This window comes from Penicilliopsis zonata, assembly GCF_001890105.1.
Source record: "Penicilliopsis zonata CBS 506.65 unplaced genomic scaffold ASPZOscaffold_10, whole genome shotgun sequence".
Classification (NCBI taxonomy): domain Eukaryota; kingdom Fungi; phylum Ascomycota; class Eurotiomycetes; order Eurotiales; family Aspergillaceae; genus Penicilliopsis; species Penicilliopsis zonata.
Genome location: NW_019208919.1, coordinates 398,671 through 414,878, shown reverse-complemented (window position 1 = coordinate 414,878; position 16,208 = coordinate 398,671). Strand labels below are relative to the sequence as shown.

The window sequence follows — 16,208 nt, the reverse complement described above, 5'->3', positions numbered from 1 at the left end:
TTATCAAAAACAACTGCAAGGAGGATAGAATTTACACTGTATCTTTTATTTTCGCTTTCATACAGCCCTGCAGGAGGTAAGAAGTCCTCGGGGCGATATTCTGGCTCTTTTCTTGCCGCCCGTCTGCCCTGAGAGTTTTTGCCCTGTCTCTACTCCGATCGGACCGGGCCAGTTCCAGCTCAACACTCTTTACGGTTCTCCTCTCTTCTGCTCTGTCGCTTTCTTCCTACCCCCCCTCTCTCCTCTCCTTCCCTCTCTCCTTCAGAGGTGAGACGTGTGTGCTCCCGGTCGCATCTTTTTGTCAATGTCTAGCCATTCATGATTGGGATTTCTGCGAAGCGGGTAACCGTCCAGGTCTGGACGCTGGCTGACTGTCCCTGTACGTGTGTTGCACAGTGCTTATCTCCGACAGGTGAACGAACGTAGTTATCACTGACTGGTCTTTTTTTCTTCATTTTTTAGGCTTCGCTGTATCCCTGGGGATCCGCCATGTCAGCGATCACTGCGTTCCGTTGTTGAATAATATCAGCAAGGCGACGAAACGGGGCCAATTCCACGATTACTTCGTCACGCATCTGCCGTCGTCTTCTCTTCATCCGGATTCCAGGGGTCCTATCTCCCCCTTCCACAAACTCCCTCGATCCGCCTCCGTGCCTCATACGGGCGAAATTTCGCATTCGCCAGCCCTGCTGCACCCGCTGGTAGGCCGTGAGACGACGGTGGTGCGGATCCCGCTGCGGAGCGCGAAGCATCACTTTGGCGTCGCGACGTCGCGGGGCACCCGTCCGGCAAACGAGGATGCCCATCAGGCCGGGGTGCTCGATATCCCGGCCTTTGCCAAACGGGCCCCCAGATCCCTGACTATCCGGCGATCGGGCGCGTCTAACCCGCCGCCTCTGGAAAATCGTGCTGCGGACACAGCGAGCGGGGATCCGCAAGTATTCTACTTTGGCATCTTCGACGGCCATGGCGGAGCAGAGTGCAGTAACTTTCTACGGGAGAACTTACACGAGTACATACAGTGCGCGGCGGCGGAATTCGAGCTACAGTCTAGTATAAGGCAGGAAAGGAGAAGCCTGCCAGGCGAGGCGGGCGAGGCGGGCGAATGTACAAAGGATGAGCTCGAAGACACCGAGTCTTCCCAACAGCTTCTGCCGATTGTTCAGAGAGGGAATTCCCAAAGAATTAGTGAACTGGAAAGGGAACTCTTGGACGACTGGAGGGGTATGGTTGGAGGGTATTTCAAGAGATTCGTCCCGCCGCATTTTTCGTGTTTGAGCCAGAAAGCGGACTCGACAAGTGATGCGGTGGACGACGGCGATCGCGGGGTCACCATTGAAGAGGTGATGGAATACGCGTTTCTGCGAGCAGACCTAGACTTTGTGTCGGCGCAAGCAGCGAAGCGGGACGACGACGTCGTTCAGGCCGACCAGCCTCTGAACGAAGACGACATTTTGTACAGCCCCAGCCAGACGCGCTCGTTGAAGATCGGGGGCCGCAAACGCTTCAAAGGTGGAAGCACCTGCAGTGTGGCCATGATCTCCACCCCGACGCCCGCGCCCTTCTGGCATCCCGCTGCACCGTCGAGTCTTCTCATCTCGCATGTAGGCGATACGAGGATCCTACTCTGTTCGACGACAAACGGGCTTGCCATCCCTCTTACTTCCGACCACCACCCTTCTTCACCCATCGAGGCGAACCGGCTGCGCCGCTATGCGGCGACGTTTGTCACCGATTCGTTCGGCGAGGAGCGCATGAGCGGGCTGGCCAACACCCGAGCCTTTGGTGACATGCAGTCGAAACGAATCGGAGTCTCCGCGGAGCCGGAGATCAAACGCATCGAGATGGGCCCCGCAGAATACTCGTTCTTGGTTCTTATGTCCGATGGGATCAGCGGTACGCTCCAAGATCAGGAGATCGTCGATATCGTCAAGGAGGCCAAAACCCCGGACCAAGGCGCACGCGACGTCGTCAGCTTCGCAACCGAGGTCACCAAGGAAGGCGACAACGCAACGTGTCTCGTGGTCCGACTTGGCGGCTGGGAGCGGCGACTAGAAGGAGGCGTCGGCAGTATGGGCACCAAGGAGTCGCGGGAATGGCGACGACAGGATGCGACAGATCCGCGCAGGTCACGGAGATGAACGGGGTTTTGGAAGATGATTTAAAAAGGCTGACTTGTAGTAATTGCATGTGTTTTTTTTTCCCCTTCTTTTTTTCTGTACATATTTTTTTCATCTGCTTAAACAACTGTATATACACGAGCATCAATCAAATCAAGGCCTTTGACAACCTTTATTTTCATTCCGGGTTTTCGACGTCATGAAATTGATATCCAAAGCGAAGAGGACCTACAATGGAATATTCTTTCTCGCCCGGCTCAGTCACATAACTTCAGCCTTGCAGAGATTCTCCCTCGCCAACCTCCCTCTTGCTTCCATGAGTGCCTTGCCCAGTAAATTCAAGCCCCATTCGCTTCGGTTGGCACCTGCATACGCTGCTCCGAATCCAACCCCCCAGACGCGATCCCGCGGACTTGCCTCGACCAGCTCTTGATCCCCCGTTGCAAGTAATTTCGCCTTGAGGCCCTCGTTCTGCGAGAATTTGAGATAGTTGCCTTCCAGCACGATTGCGAATCTCTGCTCCTCCCACACTTCCTCCGAGAAGTGAGGGATCTTTCGGCCTAGATTGCGAATCGCCCCCGGTTTCAGTCTCCAGCCTTTCTGGATCTTTTGCGTGATGGGGTGGCTTGGTCCAGCGAAGAGGAGCGCTTTACGATGCATCATGTATCTTGGGCAAGGATTATAGTTAGAAGATGTCTGATCTTTGTTTAGGATTTGAGGTTTATTACTGTTCTGCATTTGCGTAGGTGTATTTGCCATCCTCATTCTCCCATTCAAATGATGATGGCCACCACTGTCCTAGGAATCCATACTCTCCTACTGGTTTCCAGAAGTAAACTGGGTTGTTGGTGTCTGGTGATGGTGGTGCCACCATGATGGTCAATAAGTGGTCTCACTTCTCAGTGCGATGCTTTTCATTAGGAAAGAGGTATAAACTGGATCATCGACAGAATCAAAGCCTTTAACTGTATGCAATAAAGCCATGTCCTGTGAGTCATGAGTTTACGAGAATCCCAAGGCTGCCTAGAAGCCTAGAAGCTGTCTAGGTACTTAGCTACTGAATACGAGGCAGAAGCCTTATAAACCTTCTGTACAGACTTTCAGTCGAGCTAGTCTTCTCCTATGGCCGGTCAAGCTGAGCAGGCATAGTCATCATTAAGATAACTAATATAACTGGATAAAACTCGAGGCTGAGACGGTAGAGAGAAGAAATTCACACGAAGATTCAATATTGGGGCTAAGAAGAGACTTAATGAGGCTGGGATGGGATAAGAAGGTGCAAGGACATCAAGGGATAGGTATAGAACAAGAGAGAGAAAAATTGACGCTGCTGCAATAGTCAATAATGTACACAAAACCCATACTTGCTTCGGTCGTCATAAGATGATCTTTCCGGCCACGGCCAAGAAGCTGTTTCCGTCCCGGCCATCCCGACGACAACCAAAGCTTGAGAGCTCTGTTGATATCTTCACAGCTTGCCTTCCCTTCCTTGCCATCCATTAACTTTCTGTCGCTCCCTTATCCATTTTCTTTTCTCTCTCTTCTCGATCGCCGGTGTCTCCTCCTCGTCCTCGAGACCACCGCTGTCTGGCTTATCATACCTTATCGACGAACAGACACGGCCTGAACCCTGCAGTCTGCAGGTCGCTATCTACTCCCCCTCGAAGTACATCTATAGACCTAAATCGTCCATCTCGAGATACCAGATCACAGAACTCGCGTATCGTCGACCCGCCAAAGTTTCCCCGTCGTTCCAACGAGCGATTCCGCCTTCGGGACGCGTGAACAAGGTGCGTGTCAGAAGGTGGGCCACAAGCTGCTAGTCAAACCGGGCTGATTTTTTTTGGGGGGATTTACTAGATAAAAAAACCTCAGTTTGCTGGACAACGATTCTCTCGGTTGATTTTGCCGCACAGGTTCAACACTCTTGTCGAAAAACGCGCCGTCTTGATTCTGCCCGTTGATCGCGAATTCCGTTGGATAACGAACCACCCCCTGAGCGCGCCCGCAACGCTGGTCGCTATCTGTCCACTACGTGCGAGCTACCGAGTACAGCCTTATCTGTCCTGACTAGGTCGAGTGAGATTGCCCAGCCTAGACATAAACATACATCACCTACCCCTCCCAGAGCAACATGGCTGCACGAACAAGAAGGCAAAAGGCCGCTCTGGCCGCCCAGTCCGAAGAGAGCGACTCGTCGAGCGCAAGCAATACTGTGACCAGGTCTTCGCCGAAGCAGGGAAGGAAGAAGAATGTCTCATCTGATACGGAGGAGGAATCGACAGAGAATATCTTCCTGTTCATACCGAATCTGATCGGTAAGCGGCGCACGGCGTCTGTCCTGCAGCAAGATCATACACAAGCTGATACCTCGGTCTGATGTGTAGGATACGCACGAGTGGTCCTCACCATTGCCTCGCTTTACTACATGCCGCTGCACCCGCGAACCTGCTCCATCCTCTATACCATATCATGTCTGCTGGATGCCCTGGATGGCTATGCCGCACGGTACTTTAACCAGTCCACGACCTTCGGTGCGGTGTTGGATATGGTCACGGATCGGTGTACCACTGCGTGTCTGCTCGTCTTTTTGAGCTCCGCCTGGCCGCGATGGGCCATTGTGTTCCAGAGCCTGATCGCCCTAGACCTGGCGAGCCATTACATGCACATGTATGCTACTTTGAGCATGGGCGGCTCTGGCCAGAGTCACAAGAAGGTGGACTCGAGCAGAAGCTGGATCCTTTATCAGTACTACCACAGCAAGGTGCGTGTTAGCGTTTCCCGATATAGACTCGTTCTTAATTCATTAACCCTTCCGTCCCTTGCAGACTGTGCTCTTCATCTGCTGCTTTCTCAACGAGGCCTTCTTTATCGGCCTGTATCTGCTCTCCTTCTCTTCTCCCATTCTCTCGCCCTCTCTCCTACAGCCGGTTGCCGACCCTGAGCCGTCGTCTGCTCTCCCCGGCAACCCTGCCCACCCGGCTCCTTCCAGCCTGTTCGCCAGCCCGTGGAGCGCCGGTGCGTTAGAGATGGCCCGGGCCAACAAGATCGACAGCACCTTGCCGTGGATCATCACCGGCGTCTCGTTCCCGGTCATGGCTCTCAAGCAATTAATCAACGTCGTGCAGATGGTCAAGGCCAGCAAGTGGCTGGCAGAAGGTGATGTCGCCCGCCGCCGAGCCGCTCAGAACGGCAAGAAGATCTAAGTCTTCGCTTTCGTTCGGATCGCCATCACGACTTGGGAAACAGTCTTCTCCGTCCTCATTGAACATAAGGGTCCATTTACCCCTCTCTTTCTCTCCCTCCATCCTTTTTTCTTTCTTTACCTCCACCTCTGCCTGGGCCTGTTTTTCACTGTATCCTGCCCATTCCATTTTCCATCGTTCGTAGAGGACTTGTCTTTTTCCTTGGCAGATTGTCGTCTTGTGCATGGCTCTGGAGCTCTAGGTACGTTGTCGCGGAGTTCAAAAGAAGCACTACTTCAGCTGTCTCCGGTCATCAGGATTTTTTTTTTTTTTGTTTTTGTATGCTTTTTGTCTCTTGTCTCATCTCGTCATGCGTCTCGGTAGGGAATCGGCGGGGAGGGAGTATGCTTTGTTCTGCGATGACATGTTTCTCCTTTTTCGCTTTCTTGTCACCTAGGTTAACTTTTTTTTCTAATCATTTATCTAATCCATCCTTTTGCTCAATGACTGCACAAATAGAACTTTTACTGGCATGTACTACATATGACTCCTCTGTCCGGGTAAAAACAAGCCGTTCTGGATTCCGCTGCCGGAGCCGGTGTCGGAGCGCGGGGTCGGTGTTTTGCGCCCCTCCATAATGTGCAAGTTAAGCTGGCAAGCTCCAAGGGAATATAATATCTGTTGCGAAACAAGTCAACTGTGATTCATCCCTCGTCCTGCTCCCATAATTTATTCCTCCCTCCCGCCTTCCAAAATGCCTTCTTTCAACATTGTTGTCTTCGCTGGAGACCACTGCGGTCCTGAGGTAACGTCTTAACCAACTCCACACAAGCCAACAGAGGCCAAGCTAACTAGGATGACTGCCATAGGTGACCGCGGAGGCTGTTAAGGTGAGAGGAGCCTTTCTATTTGGAGAGGAGGCATTGTCTCAATACAATTGATCATGAGCTAATCCGACCTGTTTTTTCTTTTGCGAATTAGGTCCTCCGCGTCATCGAGAAAAGCCGTAGCGACCTGAGCTTCAACCTCCAGGACCATCTGCTGGGTGGTGTGAGTATATCTTGAGGAGGAATTACAGACCAACAAATACTTACGATTGAATGAACCATAGGCCTCCATCGATGCTACCGGAGTTCCCTTGACGGATGAGGCTCTGAATGCCGCGAAGAACGCTGATGCCGTTTTCCTGGGTGCCATTGGTGGGCCGGTAGGTCGACAAGATTTGTTCTATCTTTTTTTTTTCTTGTGACTGACTTTTTTCTTGAAGAAATGGGGAACTGGTGCCGTGCGTCCCGAGCAGGGTATCTTGAAGCTCCGCAAGGAAATGGGCACCTTTGGCAACCTGCGCCCTTGCAACTTTGCTGCTCCCTCCCTGGTCGACAGCTCCCCGCTCAAGGCCGAGGTGTGCCGGGGCGTCGACTTCAACATCATCCGCGAGTTGACCGGCGGTATCTACTTTGGTGACCGCAAGGAGGATGACGGCAGCGGGTTCGCCATGGACACCGAGCCCTACTCGCGCGCCGAGATCGAGCGCATCACCCGTCTGGCCGCCCACCTCGCTCTCCAGCACAACCCCCCCTTGCCCGTGTGGAGCTTGGACAAGGCCAACGTCCTCGCCACCAGCCGTCTGTGGCGCAAGGTCGTCACCGAGGTCATGGCCAAGGAGTTCCCCCAGGTCCAGATCGGCCACCAGCTTATCGACTCCGCCGCCATGATCATGGTCAAGGACCCGCGCAAGCTCAACGGAATCGTCGTCACCAGCAACCTCTTCGGAGACATCATCAGCGATGAGGCCAGTGTCATTCCGGGCTCGCTCGGCCTTCTCCCCAGCGCTAGTCTGAGCGGTATCCCCGACGGCAAGAGCAGGGTCAACGGTATCTACGAGCCTATCCACGGTATGAAAATAATTCCTCCTTTCCTTCACCTTCTTATATCTAGTGATTCATTTACTAATTCATTAGGCTCCGCCCCCGATATCGCCGGCCAAGGCATCGTCAACCCCGTCGCCGCTATCCTCTCCGTCGGCCTGATGATGCAGTACTCCTTCGGTCTCTTCGAAATCGCCAAAGCCATCGAGACCGCCGTCAGCAACGTGATCGAGGCTGGCGTCCGTACAGGCGATATCGGCGGCACTGCCAACACCAAGGAGGTCGGTGACGCGGTTGCTGCCGAGCTGGAGAAGCTCCTGAACTAGATGAACAGCTTTCACTCAAAATGGTATTGTTTTCATTCTTCTTAATTGATTCTTCTTTTTTTTTTCATTTTCCCGACATACCCCCTCTATATACTAGAAATGACTGGAGCATTCACCTTATGGGTACCATTTTGACTTTTAGGGGTTGCTAAGTGCTTCTCTGCTAATTTCAGTATGAAACAAAAAAAACCCCATGATGATATACGAGAGAAAGAGAGAGAGATAGTCTACAATAAAACCCATAAATATGAAAGGATAAACAAAAGAGGACTTTCTTTGTCGTTCCATAGATGAGAAGTAACGGAATGGGGGTATCGAAAACACCGAGTTCTTGGGACGCCACCTCAAGGGGAAATAGAAATACAAATAAATGGACTAAGTCAGAGAGGCATCGTTCCATGTTGTTTATCGGATGATAGGCTCGCCCATCCAATCTGGCTCCTCCAGGTTCGTAGCTGTTCTTGCATCTCCCTGCTCATCTACCTCTGGATGGAGCATATCGTCATCCTTGCCGGCACGGAGGGACTTGCGGATGCTCTGTTTTCGGGCCTGGGTACTGGCCGAAGCAGAGGGAGCGGTCCCAATACGGCGACGGTCCTCATCGCACGCAAACACCTGGAAGCCACGGACGTGGGTATCTTTACCGTTTTGGTGGTTCTCCATCACGCGCATCTGGATGACCATCGCCTTGAGAACGTTCCCGGAATATTTATCATCGGCGTCATCATCAGTCGTCTCATCGTCCATTGCTTCATCGGTATCATCATGATGGTATTCGCCATGATCATCCGAATCTGAAAACAAGTAATCATCCGCACCCTTCTTCCTAGGACTGTGACCCTTCCCTGATAATCGTCTTCTTCTCCGCTTCTGCTGTGTAGAGGCCCAGCCACCGTTTCTTCCCCCAACCCCATCTAGTGGGATATCGACCCAGCCGCATGGCCCTTCGCCTTCCCAAATGGCAAACTCGACGAGATCGTTGCCGCCCATCCCCGCAAGAAAGATCATCTTCGTTGGCGTATAGCTCTCATCGAGATCGAAGTCGAGGTACACTCTGATTTTGACAACAGCAACGAGCTTGAAGAAATGTAGTGTTAGAGTGTGAGGCTGCGGCCCGTCTGATTGCCAGTACTGCGAGGGCGAGGGGTTGCGCAACGCTGCGACACCGCAGCCCGGTTTGTGCGTGGAGACTGTCCATGATGCCAGCGAGGATATTTCGCGAAGATTTGTAGGTAAAGGGGATGGCGATCGCTCTGGAAGATTTTTATAGAAAAAAGTAGTTAGCCTCAAGGTTGCCGCGGGATTACAGCCAACGAAGTAACAGTCTTACCTCGATCTCCTGTTAGATCGTCAATGTCCTCAGCATCTAGATCTTCGTCATCTCCCAGTTCATCTCCGATCATCTCGTCTGCGTCTGGTGCTTCCTCGTCGTCATCCCCTTCAAAAGTGACGTCGGGACCCTGCGTAGACCCCTCCTGCTCATCATCCAAATACTCCGCCTCTGCCTCATGTTCTTCTTCCTCGAAATCATCCTCGTCCATCATCTGAACGTGACGTCGATTCCTAAAAGGGCCCCCGCGCCCAAACATCGACGTCAGGGCTGCTTGCGCCGCAGCGGCTGGATGAGATAACGTCGGGCCGGACGATGGAAGCAATTGCGGCGGTAACGAGGCAGCTGGGAGCTGAGGCGGTGTCTGGAATGATTGATGAGCGACTGCCTGCGCGGGTCGAGCTCGACTCGAGCGTAGCTGTGGGGTTTCTGGATCTGGGTCTGTATTGTTGACTGGTTCGCGCGCGGAAGGGGCGGGGTGACGGCGGAGGAGGTTGCGAGGCATTGTGGATGGATGGGTTTTGGCTCTGAGTGAGGCCGGAGATCAATTAGAGAGATACAGGTTGACTGAGCGCTGGCGGGGTCTTTCGTTGTCAAGCAGCATAGTGTGGTCGAGCCTGCTTAGTTCTATCTGAGCTTGGGAGCTCTTCGTGGGATGTTTTTATCGCCTCGGCGATAAAGTTGCCAAGGCGTAAGTAAGGTCCTTGCATTGATGATCTACATACAAAAGAAAGTATCTACAACGCTTATGAGTAGGTATTCATGGTATTAATACATAGTAAGGATGTCTTACGAATGCCTAAACTAATCATCAGTATATAGAAAAAGCTGCTCACTCGCTAAGAGCTGCCACCTGGTATCTAACACTGTCAAGGATGAGAAAATATTATAATACAGGCAATGTTTGCGTGATGAAGCAAACCATAAGCATAGAAAAACACATACACCGAATTTGTTGAAAATCTCATAGTACGACATAAGCCGTTCCGTTCCGTTTTAATGGCTGAAGCCGTCTACTCCTTCACAAACCCAAGTTTTTGGCCCATTTGAATGCGTTGGCCTTTCTCAATCGTCCAGTTCCATCCTCCCTCGCGCTCGCCTCCTTCCCAACCTGCGTCGAGGGGGTTCCGAGATCCCATGGGAGCTTCAAAAACCAGGACGATAGACGAACCCAGCTGGAAGCCTCCCATCTCTTCACCGCGTTGGAGAGGATGGCCGCCCAGAGTCCTGCTGGCGTGGCGGTAAGTCGCTTCCACGAAGCCGGGGTAGGCCTCGCCACGTTTGGCGGCCAAGGCGGCCGCAAGGTCCGCAGCGGTATCGGTGGTCAGGCTGTTAGTCCGCAGTTCGCGATCAAAATTGATCTTAATCGAGCCAACATTGGTAGCGCCAACAGGGGTGTAACTGAAGAAGCCCCAGCGCCAGCGACCCAGCAAAACGACGCGCTCATTCAGGGTGAAAAGGCCAGGCAGATGGCGTTGGAGATAGGGCGAAACAGAGTACAATTCTCCGGCGAAATGACGTCGGCTCTCCACGACCCACGGGACAGGAGAATGGAATCGGTGATAGTCGCCAGGGGCCAGGTAAATAACCACATAGAACAGCGCATTGTTTGACAGAGGCTTGGGTGCATACCAGGAAGCGCCATCCCCGCGGGCGAGATCAGCCTTGACTTCGGCCTCGGCCACATCTTTGGACGCAACAGAGGCATCCAGAGATGCCCTTTTCTTCACAGTTGCGTCTGTTTCGCCCGATAAAAGCGTTGGCAATGTATAGGAAATGCCATTCACTCTTGCAAACTCCTCGTGGGCATCCATGGTAGCGTCATGTCGAGCAGCAAGCTCCTCGGTGTGGTTTGTAAACTTCTTTGAATGGTCGGCGTGAGTAGGGGTCGCTGCACCCAGGAGAGCATCCAGGCTGTAGGTCATTCCCTTCACTTGTTCCACCTCGCCGCGCTCAATCGTACCGAACTGGAGAATGCGCCCATCGGAGGGGGCCAGAAGCGCTGATGGGTCGGGATCCAGAGGTCGGACACCGGGCTTCAGCTGACGATAGAAGAATGCAGCCAAGTTTGGATAGGTATGCAGGTCAGGCTCGGCCACCTCGCTCAGATTGACTCCAAAAATCCACGAATAGAGCTTGAATCCAGGAACACGGAAGTAGTACGGCAATTCCAGTTCATTGAAGCGACCCCACAGCCGTGACATTGCCTTTAGAGGTAATGTGGACATAATCTGGACCTGCCAGGGTCCACTCGGCCGGATCCTTTCACGACGTGGAGGCTTTCCATCTTGCCAGACTTCGCCGGCTGCTTCCCGTTCTAACCGCTCCTTCTCTTTGCGCTGACTTTTATAGAATTGCAGTAATCCGAGAAGACCAATTCCTAGACCGACAGGGATTGGATACCACTCGATCTTGGTGGTTCGCAGAGCAAAGCGCAGGCGAGATCCAAAAGAGCCCTTTCCAGTACCATAGTTATTTTCATTATGGGAGTCTCTCCAGTATCGAGAGGTTGAGAATCGCCTGCCTGTGCTGTTAAGGCGGCCAACAACGACTTTGCAGGACATACTGTGCATCAACACAGCCCTCCCCGTCAAGGGAGTGGCTGCACAAAACCGACGTGAAAATATAGAGCGGGTAGAAGGGCACAAGGCCATATTGCAGGATTATATTACTCCATCAACGGGAAATCTGTAGCCAGGAGAGGCGTGGTGAGGACAATCGTCAGGTATTTTTTTTTGGCAGTCTTTCGTCCTTCCCTCTGTTTGGTGACGATGAAACCATTCAGCGTTTCCTCTTCGGGTCACCGCCCGGCAGATCGGAAGGAGAGATCTTCCGGACCAAAACGGGAAGCAACGTCAGCGTCTCCGCGCATGCGACAGGCTGGCGTGATCGAAACGACGGGGATGATCGAGATCTTTTACACCACGGGCGAGAGAGGTGATATGTAAGAGGCCTAGCTGACATCTAGGTGGAAGTTGACAGTGTCTCCAGCAAGTCTGCGTGCTTTTGTTGACAGCAAACTCGCCACGCTGTACGTGATCTACTACTTCCTTATTTGCCGCCTTGGTCTTCTGCGCTTTTCCTGGATGAGCTTTCGAAATTGCTTAGCTGATGATGCTGATATCTATCTTTCAGGCTGAAGCTGATACTATTGTTATCTACGAGTTGAGCTGGAGTGAGTATAGCTCCACAGCTTCATTCTGCCACAATGAACTCCGATACCTTGCCTTCAGACGAGCGACCGACTTCAGCGACCACTGAGAATGCGATACGGTCGATCGCGCTGCATATTCTGTGCCCATCGCTTCCACCGCCGAATCGCTTCACCTTTAAAGATCTCCATCTTTCCACCACTGTTGCCGAACTCAAGGCCCGTATCTCGGAAACTCTACCCAGCCAGCCTCCAGCGGAAAACCAGCGGCTGATCTATCGTGGGAAATCCCTGTCGAACAATGTTATTACATTGCAGGAGATATTGAGTCCGATTGAGGTGGGTGTCTAATATTGTAAGGCTTGTGAATCAACTCGGCTGACGCTGCTGCAGGCTTCCGAATACACCATGCATCTGGCTCTTCCTCCGGACCCTAGTTCATCCACCAATTCTCCTGCAGCAGATCCTTCTCTTCAGGGCCCATCCGCGACCCCATTGCAGCAAAACCCCTTCTTCTCCACGAGCCGGATAAACATACCGAATCAACCCGTCCTACCTCAAGGATTGCGGTTTCGAGGGCCGATGGCTTCAACGGGGCTTCACGAAGCGGACATCGGTGCAGCTATCCGAAGAAATATTGAAAATATGCAGCGGCAAATCGCACAACAAGAACGCGCGCGCAGGTCGCCGCAAAATGTAGCCCAGGGAGCTGCAACGGGAGCCGCTACTCACACCTCCTCTACACAATCATTCTCATCGTTTGGTGTGTCAGACCCGCCAAACCCGCAAGTATTGAGGGATGCGATCTCATCCGAGACGGCCTTTCCAAGTGGCGCAACCGAGCATATACTGAGAGACCAGATACCAAGTGCACAATTGCCAAATAACCAACACCTTCTGCTACGGCTCATACAGCAACAAATAGCCCTTGCAGAGGAACAAGTGAGCCGTGGAGTTGCTCCGCCACTCGATCACATCATCTGGATGCGAAGCCAGCTCCTCAGCATCCTTGATAATCAATACCGGAACCCAGATATCCGACGACAAGGGTCTATCGAATCGCTTCTTACCCGCGTTTTCAACATCTCTACCCGTGCCGATCAGCTTCGCATAATTGGATCTAGATCTACAAATATGGAAAGCAGCGTACCCGGTATTATCCCTGATCTAAGCCGCCCCGACCAACCTTCTGCCTATTTTATTTCGTCTCCCGATGGCTTCCAAGGATTGGTTGTGCCACCTGACGAGGTCGAAACAATCCAGAGGTCCATTGCGGCGCTCAACTCAGTCGCAGCACATATCCGCGGCCAGGGAGCAGTTGCGCATACTCCGCACGCAAATGGGGATGCCATGATGGTTGAAAATGTCGTTCGTCAGGCGGTCCTTAACCAGCGAGGCGGCAACAATGGTCAGTTTGGTTTCGCACGCAACATCAGGCGATTTTGGCTGTTTGCACGGCTTTACTTCTTCTGCTATCTTTTCAGCGAGCCAGGCACATGGTCACGTATTATCTTCGTTACCCTGGCGGTCCTAGTTGCTCTCGCCTCGGAGACGAGTGTACCGCGACAGCTACATGGGATCTTTATCGCACCTGTGCAACGACACCTCGAAGGCCTGGTGCATTTCCGCCCGGACGAGCATCTACAGCATTCTACACAGGAGAATGCCCGTACCCCGGTTGGTGGAGCAAGAGAGGGCCCTGTTGGTTGGCGACAGAATCTGAGAAGACTCGAGCGATCAGTGGTATTGTTACTTGCGAGTCTTGTTCCAGGCGTCGGTGAGAGACAGATTGAAGTGCGCAACGCGGCCGAGAGAGCACAGGCGGCAGAGGCAGAGCGCCTTCGGCAGGAAGCAGAGCAGCGGGTGGCACAGCAGGAGCAGGAGCCAGAGCAGCGCCAGCAGGAGGATGATCGTGGAGATATGATGCACCGTCCGATGATACCCCGGGGGGAGGAAGAGAGAGCTGCATAGTTGAGCATATCATGTTTCATAGCATGTCTCATAACATATTTCATAGCGTTAGATAATATGTCCATCTGAGCTTTGCGGAATAAATGTTTCTGGTCAATGAAGATCACCCAAGTAGCTCAATACATGTACAGCGACAGGTTGTCTTATATCTATACTCTAAAAGTATGTACAGAGCAACATCACAACTTTAAGCTCGCGGTCGTGGAAGATTCCCCCGCCGTTACTGGTGTTGCAGAACTCGGCGCCATAGGCCCTGTATTGAAAGATTCTTCACCACTGAAGTGCCTGTTCACCAACATAAGTAAAAGGGATAGTTACATCATGGATGTATAGGGGAGGGTTGACTTACCATCCTCTCTCCGCACCGGCCGACAAGAAGCTGCAATCAGAATTTGCGACACAATCCCATCCACCGGCTACGCCTGAGCCGTCCCTCCAGATAGGAACAAACGTGTCCGGGCGGAGGATGCGAGTACCTTCCGCTAGGGCGTTCTCGTTGCCCTGCTCAGAGTCGCAAGAGGGAATCGGAGGAGATTGGCGTCGTCGGAATGTACTCAGACCAGCGGTGAAGACGTAGAAGTCCTCCTCGCTCGAGTCCTCGGGCATGCGGCCCGTCAGGGCACGGCCCATGGCGATCAAGGTCGCGGCATGCGAGCAGATAAGGATGGCCTTGCTGGTACGCGGGGTAGAGGCCGACTGGGCGGCTTCTTTGCTCTGGATCTCGCGGTCGATATCGGCGATAATAGCTGCGAGGGCCGTGGCGGCGCGGTCGTGCAGCTCAGGGATGGTCTCGCCGCGGGGTGAGGGGAGGAGGTGAGGCTTGTAGTATGTCTCTGGTGAGACGGACAGGATAGTTGGGAAGTGCGACTGGAGAGCCGATGCAGGGGACGGAAGAGGGTGGTCGAAGAAAGTGGTTGAACCGAACCACTCCCTGGAGTACAAGGGAGTATTAGCATGTCTCGTTATATATATATATCTTCATGTTGGTGTCGTGAAGAGTATACCCCAAACCGTTTTCAATTCTGACGTCCAAATCCGCCGCATTCTCAGCGGACCGCTTCAGCTCCTCCACGCACGGCTGGATCGTCTGCAGACAGCGATAGAAGGGACTGCTGTAGATGCGGAACGGCTTGGGCTGGAACTCTGCCCTCGCGACATGTGCGGCGAGCTCGTGTGATTGCCGTACGCCATGCGATGTCAGCGTCGGGTCGGCGGGGTTGCCTGTCGGCGTGGGGAATTGAGAGAAGTATTCGCCGGTCTTGTAGTCGATGGTCCAATTGAGCCGGTGCTGGAAGGGAAATCTGTTAGGTTTTTAAATATCAAAAGGGAGCAGTTGACGTACCCCATGGCGGACGAGGTAAATTGTATCGAGGGGCATGTCGTCCGTTGGGAGCTGCTGTTTGTACAATTCACATTGGTGGTTTGCGGGGAAGATGGGCAGGGGTGGGAAATAGGGCTTCAAGTTCTTATCCGCTCAGCTGTCTTGAGCTCTTTATTAAATATATTTACTACCAGTAGCTATCAAAGCCCGATATTGATATTCTAGGAATATTTGGACTGGTTAGAGAAAATTTAAATAAGATTTCAACATCTTTAAATATTCTAGTAATACTCAACAATACTACTTTATACAACCATCTACAGCCAAGTATACTAAAAACCATATCACATATATCGGAAAATAGACAGGATTCGTCCTTAGTGATAGAAACTGAAATCATATCAAGGATATTTCCTTGCTCCATACGCAACATCAATGACCCTTTCTCCTGCCAAATTAATGCACGCGCTCCTCACTACTGAATTAATCTGACGTATAGACTGATCAGGTCTGGAACTGGCGAGAGAGAAGCATAATATGCGTTGCAGGGTGAATTTGAGAGCATGTATATTAATACCTTAACTATTAGTATCTTTATACTATTGTCTCAAGACCTCCTTGGTACCATTCTGATGTGTGATCATCAATCCTTTATAGCCAGATCTGATAGAACAGACTCACAGGGCAAGAATATCAGAAAGAATTACTTTAGAGATGAGCAAGCACCACGGAGAGGTTTCGAGTGTGTACTGTACCCATTCGTAAGGAAATGAAGACGTGGGTGTGTCTTTGTTTGTGCATCCAGTAGAGTCCAAGTTTGGATGTCTTGTATCTTTCGGCATCCAGCTAACACCCATGCTTCCCACTTCATCTTGAACTAGCGAGATATCGTAGTGTAAACCGAGAAGTGTGCCTTGGCTGCAATGAAATAACTGT

The 16,208-nt window shown here is 52.2% G+C and overlaps 8 protein-coding genes across 8 annotated transcripts; 4 read left to right on the top strand and 4 right to left on the bottom strand.

Annotated features, from left to right (window-relative positions):
• Positions 1-318: 318 nt before the first annotated feature.
• On the top strand, positions 319-2,141 carry ASPZODRAFT_69234 (hypothetical protein; the record flags this gene model as incomplete). Its single annotated transcript, XM_022729568.1, has 2 exons — positions 319-373; positions 463-2,141. 2 exons carry the CDS (start codon positions 319-321, stop codon positions 2,139-2,141), a joined length of 1,734 nt encoding a protein of 577 aa, XP_022580212.1.
• Positions 2,142-2,208: 67 nt separating this feature from the next.
• ASPZODRAFT_510809 (hypothetical protein) lies at positions 2,209-3,256 on the bottom strand. The gene is made up of 4 exons (XM_022728427.1): positions 3,219-3,256; positions 2,849-3,107; positions 2,353-2,787; positions 2,209-2,247 (listed from the first exon to the last, which is right to left on the bottom strand). The coding sequence occupies exons 2-3, from the start codon at positions 2,992-2,994 to the stop codon at positions 2,382-2,384; spliced, it is 552 nt and encodes a 183-aa protein (XP_022580211.1). The 5' UTR covers positions 2,995-3,107; positions 3,219-3,256; the 3' UTR covers positions 2,209-2,247; positions 2,353-2,381.
• A 1,255-nt stretch (positions 3,257-4,511) lies between these two features.
• On the top strand, positions 4,512-5,636 carry ASPZODRAFT_133561 (hypothetical protein). The gene is made up of 2 exons (XM_022723301.1): positions 4,512-4,884; positions 4,949-5,636. The coding sequence occupies exons 1-2, from the start codon at positions 4,549-4,551 to the stop codon at positions 5,324-5,326; spliced, it is 714 nt and encodes a 237-aa protein (XP_022580210.1). The 5' UTR covers positions 4,512-4,548; the 3' UTR covers positions 5,327-5,636.
• Positions 5,637-6,059: 423 nt separating this feature from the next.
• Positions 6,060-7,499, top strand: ASPZODRAFT_17146 (hypothetical protein; the record flags this gene model as incomplete). Its single annotated transcript, XM_022726967.1, has 6 exons — positions 6,060-6,110; positions 6,175-6,195; positions 6,287-6,355; positions 6,417-6,512; positions 6,573-7,200; positions 7,267-7,499. The coding sequence occupies 6 exons, from the start codon at positions 6,060-6,062 to the stop codon at positions 7,497-7,499; spliced, it is 1,098 nt and encodes a 365-aa protein (XP_022580209.1).
• A 405-nt stretch (positions 7,500-7,904) lies between these two features.
• Positions 7,905-9,334, bottom strand: ASPZODRAFT_68722 (hypothetical protein; the record flags this gene model as incomplete). Its single annotated transcript, XM_022729532.1, has 2 exons — positions 7,905-8,752; positions 8,830-9,334. 2 exons carry the CDS (start codon positions 9,332-9,334, stop codon positions 7,905-7,907), a joined length of 1,353 nt encoding a protein of 450 aa, XP_022580208.1.
• A 348-nt stretch (positions 9,335-9,682) lies between these two features.
• ASPZODRAFT_133556 (hypothetical protein) lies at positions 9,683-11,566 on the bottom strand. Its single transcript, XM_022723300.1, has one exon. The coding sequence runs from the start codon at positions 11,481-11,483 to the stop codon at positions 9,843-9,845; it is 1,641 nt and encodes a 546-aa protein (XP_022580207.1). The 5' UTR covers positions 11,484-11,566; the 3' UTR covers positions 9,683-9,842.
• Positions 11,567-12,037: 471 nt separating this feature from the next.
• On the top strand, positions 12,038-13,951 carry ASPZODRAFT_143583 (hypothetical protein; the record flags this gene model as incomplete). Its single annotated transcript, XM_022724925.1, has 2 exons — positions 12,038-12,319; positions 12,374-13,951. 2 exons carry the CDS (start codon positions 12,038-12,040, stop codon positions 13,949-13,951), a joined length of 1,860 nt encoding a protein of 619 aa, XP_022580206.1.
• A 179-nt stretch (positions 13,952-14,130) lies between these two features.
• Positions 14,131-15,329, bottom strand: ASPZODRAFT_152709 (hypothetical protein; the record flags this gene model as incomplete). Its single annotated transcript, XM_022725881.1, has 4 exons — positions 14,131-14,236; positions 14,301-14,882; positions 14,956-15,239; positions 15,294-15,329. 4 exons carry the CDS (start codon positions 15,327-15,329, stop codon positions 14,131-14,133), a joined length of 1,008 nt encoding a protein of 335 aa, XP_022580205.1.
• Positions 15,330-16,208: the final 879 nt, after the last annotated feature.